Source organism: Oncorhynchus clarkii, chromosome 26 (assembly GCF_045791955.1).
Source record: "Oncorhynchus clarkii lewisi isolate Uvic-CL-2024 chromosome 26, UVic_Ocla_1.0, whole genome shotgun sequence".
In the NCBI taxonomy this organism is placed as follows: domain Eukaryota; kingdom Metazoa; phylum Chordata; class Actinopteri; order Salmoniformes; family Salmonidae; genus Oncorhynchus; species Oncorhynchus clarkii.
This window is the reverse complement of record NC_092172.1, coordinates 15,943,664-15,949,077: the sequence shown is the minus strand read 5'-3', so window position 1 is coordinate 15,949,077 and position 5,414 is coordinate 15,943,664. Positions and strand designations below refer to the sequence as shown.

Here is a 5,414-nt window from a genome sequence, read left to right as displayed (position 1 = left end):
TTCATTTTCATAGTGAATAATGTATGTCAGACAAACAGGTGCAGTTTACATGAAGCAAACAGGTGTATTGGCAGAATTCTCATGCTAACCTCGGTGGAATGAGTGACACAGTAATTGTATTTTTCAACACAGTGCTGGTTCCCTTCCGCCCTACACTTATGGAAATGAAAGATCTGTCATATCTCTCAGGAAACCACTTATGTAATCTAATTGGCTCCATTAAGCTGTAGCTGCAGTGTGTCAAGGCTGCTTGTGTAACGGTTGTCGTCGGGAGAAAGAGAGGACCAAGGTGCAGCGTGGTAAGTATTCACTGTAATTTAATAAAGAATGAATACTGAAACAAAAACAATACCTGACAAACGAACAGTCCTGAACGGTGCAACAAAACACAGAACAGAAAATAAACACCCACGAAACACAGGTGGAAAAAGGCTACCTAAGTATGATTCTCAATCAGAGACAACTAACAACACCTGCCTCTGATAGAGAACCATACTAGGCCGAACACAGAAACCAACATAGAAAAACAAACAGACTGCCCACCCCAGCTCACGCTCTGACCATACTAAAACAAAGACAAAACAAAGGAACTAAGGTCAGAACGTGACAGCTTGAGTGATTCTCTCTGTTTTCATATTCAATTAATGTCACAAAAGAAAATATAGATGTCCTCTTTAGATGTCCATTGTTTTGGGACGTTTAAATGTCACTGACTCTTCTCATACGTCAAAAAACTACTTTTGCTTATTTTTCAGTTCTGTCTGCGTCATTTCCTGCTGTACTAGGTTGGGGTGAGGTGTTTTGCTGGAAGTGGGATTTCGCTGTGTGTCAGAGTCATCAGAGGATGCCAGGGATCACGAGTTTGTTAATGACTGAGCAAATGGCAGAGGGAGGAAATCATTGTGTGAGGTGCCAAAGTCAACAAAAAATAAACCATTTTCCCAACATCTATCTGTGCCAAACACTCCTCATGTACTCTCTCGAAAGAATACAACTTAAGGACTAGCTTGTTTGATTCATGCTTATTCTGCATCCATACGTTTTTTAGGCAGACTCCCAATCTAACGTGCCTATCTATTAAAACAAATTTGACTAAGGTTCAATGTTTTAATGTTAGTTGTTTTAACAGAAGGGATCCTTGAGGTCAAATCAGAAATGATCATCTCAGAAATGTTTTCCTGAAGTTGGTAAAGGAGGCCTGAAGATCAGTTTCGGATGGAATCCTCCATCTGTCTTTTCAAGCATAATGTGTTATTACACAGTATTATGAGTAAGAGCTGTTCATCTTATTCTCAATTAATTAACCTCTTAAAAAATATTACCACTACTTCAGCAGTTTATGCCACACTTCCGATGCTTCTGCACCATGTTATGTTAACGTCTTGCTACATTTATCTTATTCTTGGACCTGGTTGGATCCTAAAGTGTTCATACTGAATGGGCTGTACAACGTACTGCCTGCTTCCTGTTCCCGGTGGTTCCGTGACCTTGTCACCACCTCGTCTGACTGGTCATTTATACAACAGCTTTGTACACTTCATGAACCCACCCTTCTAATATGAAGAGAATCACCTCTCACTAACCCCTTCATTTGGCTCACAGACACACAGTGGAACATTGTAACCATGATGCAGGTTTGGATCCTCTCAATACTGCTGCCTCTCACACTGTCATTCTCTGGTCTACACGTTGATCCTAGCAAAATCAATGGTAAGATGATTATTTTTGTATTTATTATTTTTATACTGCATGTGTCTCAAAGCTCAAAGATGTTGCCTTCAAAATCAGCTCTCAAATATGCATTGTGCTTTTGGAGAAAAATGTTGAACATCATTTTGAAGTGATTTTGTTATCTTCATTAATGATTACTGATGAACGTTGATATAAACATATATTAAATAATACAAGGCATGCAAATGCATTAAGTGATACTTTCACTAAATGATCTAAAAGAAGAAAAACATTATTAGTTTAAAATATTCAGACTTATTATTGGATTTTCAAATTGATAAACTTGACTAATTAGAAATCATTTTAAAACCAGCAAACATGCACATAACCTTATCTTCAATTCCCTTAACACCAGCTTTCCCAGAGAGACAAATAGCTGGGGTGTTTCTGGTCAGCTACACAAATTACCTCAACCAGTTTACCTATGCCTTCAATGCCTCTGAGGCCAGGAAGGTGTGCTGGTATCTGGGTGTAACCATGGCCTCCAATTCCCAGGTTGAGGAGGCTCAGAGACTGGGCTTGGAAACATGCAGGTAAAATTACTTTTGGATTCGATTCTTCTTTGTATGCTAGTGATCCTTTTCATAATAGATAACCTCTGAGAAGAAATGAATCCAATTTAAATTGGCTGTGTCTCTAGGTTTGGGTGGATTGATGAACATTTTGCAGTGATCCCTCGTATTGAGGCCAGTAAAACCTGTGGTCAAAACCAGACCGGTGTCATCAAATGGAGAGCCTCTGTCACCAAACTTTTTGATGTGTTCTGCTTCAATGCTTCAGGTACAGTAAAGGATTTTTAAAAATCTTAATCTCAATGCAAATCAAATTGTATTACCGTAGTCACTTGCACCGAATAAAACACCTTACAGTGAAATGCTTACTTATGAGCCCCTAACCAACAATGCAGTTTCAAAAAAATACAGCTAGGAATAAGAGATAAAAGTAACAAGTAATTAAAGTAAAATAACAATAGCGAGACTATATACAGGTGGGAACCGATACAGAGTCAATGTGCGGGGGCACCAGCTAGTTGAGGTAGTATGTACATGTAGGTAGAGTTATTAAAGTAACTAGGCATAGATGAGAACAGAGAGTAACAGTGGTGAAAAGAGGGGAAGCGGGGGGGGCAATGCAAATAGTCTGGGTAGCCATTTGATTAGATGTTCAGGAGTCTTATGGCTTGGGGGTAGAAGCTGTTTAGAAGCAGTCTATGACTAGGGTGGCTGGAGTCTTTTTGACCATTTTTAGGGCCTTCCTCTGACACTGCCTGGTATAGAGGTCCGGTGATGTACTGGGTCGAACGCATTACCCTCTGTAGTGCCTTGCGGTCGGAGGCCGAGCAGTTGCCATACCAGGCAGTGATGCAACCAGTCAGGATGCTCTCGATGGTGCAGCTGTAGAAATTTTTGGGGATCTGAGGACCCATGCCAAATCTTTTCAGTCTCCTGAGGGGGAATAGGTTTTGTTGTGCCCTCTTCACGGCTGTCTTGGTGTGCTTGGACCATGTTAGTTTGTTGGTGATGTGGACACCAAGGAACTTGAAGCTCTCAACCTGCTCCACTGCAGCCTCGTTGATGAGAATGGGGGTGTGCTCGGTCCTACTTTTCCTGTAGTCCACAGTCATCTCCTTTGTCTTGATCACTTTGAGGGAGAGGTTGTTATCCTGGCACCACACAGCCAGGTCTCTGACCTCCTCCCTATAGGCTGTCTCGTCGTTGTCGATGATCAGGCCTATCACTGGTGTGTCATCAGCAAATTTAATGATGGTGTGTGCAGTCATGAGTGAACAGGGAGTACAGGAGGGGACCGAGCACGCACCCCTGAGGGGCCCTCGTGTTGAGGATCAGCGTGGCGGATGTGATGTCACCTTCCCTTACCACCTGGGGGCAGCCTGTCAGGAAGATCAGGATCCAGTTGCAGAGGGAGATGTCCCAGGGTCCTTAGCTTATTGATGAGCTTTGAGGGCACTATGGTGTTGAATGCTGAGCTCGTCTGGTAGGCTCGTGTCACTGGATCAATGGATCCAGTAGAGAAATGTTATGCTATGGTGATTCATGAATATATAGGCTAATTGCTCTGTGCCTTTCTGTTGACCTTAAACTCTGAGGTAATTGGGATTTTTTCAGAAAGTCAAATCACTTACTTTCCTTTCCTTTGTGAGACTAACAATTGTATGAACGTGAGAGGAAAAGGGAACATTTGAGTGTGAAAAACATCCTACATTAACTTCCTGAACTGTTCCTGGGGTGGTGTGACCAAGTTTTAGGTATTGAGTGAAATGAAAATGTTTGGCAAACAGCTACTGTGATGGTAATGCTGGATATCAATTTATTCATTTAATTGAATGTGAATGCATTGCTAACTTACTCTCATTTACTTACCACAGTGATACAATTGGAGGATACCACAGCTGATACCGCTTTGACCACGCTGAAGCAACAGGAGGGAGCACATCCTTCTCGTTCAGGAGAGGCCTCATCCCCCTCTACCTCCCTCTCTACAGCCATCATTCATCTTGTCCACTCCACACAGTCCGCCCGGCCCACCTCTCATTCTCGCTCCTCTCTTCTCTCTCTCAGTAGTTTTTCTGATAGCCCAGAGGTAGAGGTAGAACTACCCCAGTTCATGAGCAGCGCAATACTTATCACCTCGACCATTGTTCTTCTTCTGACCGCAATGGCCATTCTCTTGTACTTTAGAATGTAAGTGTTTTTGCTACCTTTTCTTTGTAAAAGGGGAAAAACTAGATATGTAAGATCCCTTGAATTGAAAACCATTATTTAGATTGAGGTAATTCATTAAGCACAATTACTATACCATATACCCGTTGACATGGTCATGCATACATTTGATTTATAGCAGAGGCAGAGTGACTTTAGGGATGTAAGTTGATACTGTGTTAACTAATGTTCAGCCTGCACGTCACATTTTATTTTTCCTCTTTAAAAAGGAACAATGGGCTCAAGACTATTCTCCCCTGCTGGGATGGGGAGCAGCAGAAAGAGTACATTGAGACAAAGGAATGTGCAGCACACACCTGTATGAAGGACACAAAGGAAGCCCAGACTGAGGCTGAAGCTGAGCCTGAGGAGGATGTGTGCAAAGAGACAGCCAATGACATCAGTGTAAACATCAGTGATGATACCAACGCAGATTCAGCATCAGAGACAGAACCTTGATGCTTTAGATTTGGTAAGACCAAAGATAAGGTCTGGCTGCTTTTTTAAAGTTATGTTCCTGCTTATGGAAGTTATGTTGTTTAGTAGTTTGTATAAAGTGTGCATTAATGTTATTCAAATGCATTTATTTATAGCATGGGATGCCTTTCCAATTTTGCTTTAAAAGGTTATTTTATGTCTCCTTGTTTTCTGTTGTTTATGTTCACAATAGATTGTTCTGGAGAGCGTCCTGTATTTTAACCACTAGATGGCGATGTCATCAAGGCAATTATTGCTGCAACGTGGATGAGTTGATTTTAGGACTAGTTTAGTAGCTGAGTTGAAAATGGTTTCATATTTTTTGCTATACATATAATTGATTTTACGACTTCAAAAAAGGTTAGTCAGTATGCCAGGGCCACTGCTAACTACTGTATTTTAAATCATGTTTTTAAACTAATGCCAATCTCGAATTGATGCAATAAATTCTAACTTTTTGTATACCCTGCCTTGCAGTTACTTCTT

The 5,414-nt window shown here is 41.2% G+C and overlaps 1 protein-coding gene across 1 annotated transcript; it reads left to right on the top strand.

Moving 5' to 3' along the window:
• The first annotated feature begins 1,617 nt into the window (after positions 1 to 1,617).
• LOC139385073 (lymphatic vessel endothelial hyaluronic acid receptor 1-like) lies at positions 1,618 to 5,335 on the top strand. Its single transcript, XM_071130119.1, has 6 exons — positions 1,618 to 1,710; positions 2,087 to 2,264; positions 2,372 to 2,511; positions 4,118 to 4,433; positions 4,682 to 4,923; positions 5,122 to 5,335. Exons 1-5 carry the CDS (start codon positions 1,626 to 1,628, stop codon positions 4,908 to 4,910), a joined length of 948 nt encoding a protein of 315 aa, XP_070986220.1. The 5' UTR covers positions 1,618 to 1,625; the 3' UTR covers positions 4,911 to 4,923; positions 5,122 to 5,335.
• Positions 5,336 to 5,414: the final 79 nt, after the last annotated feature.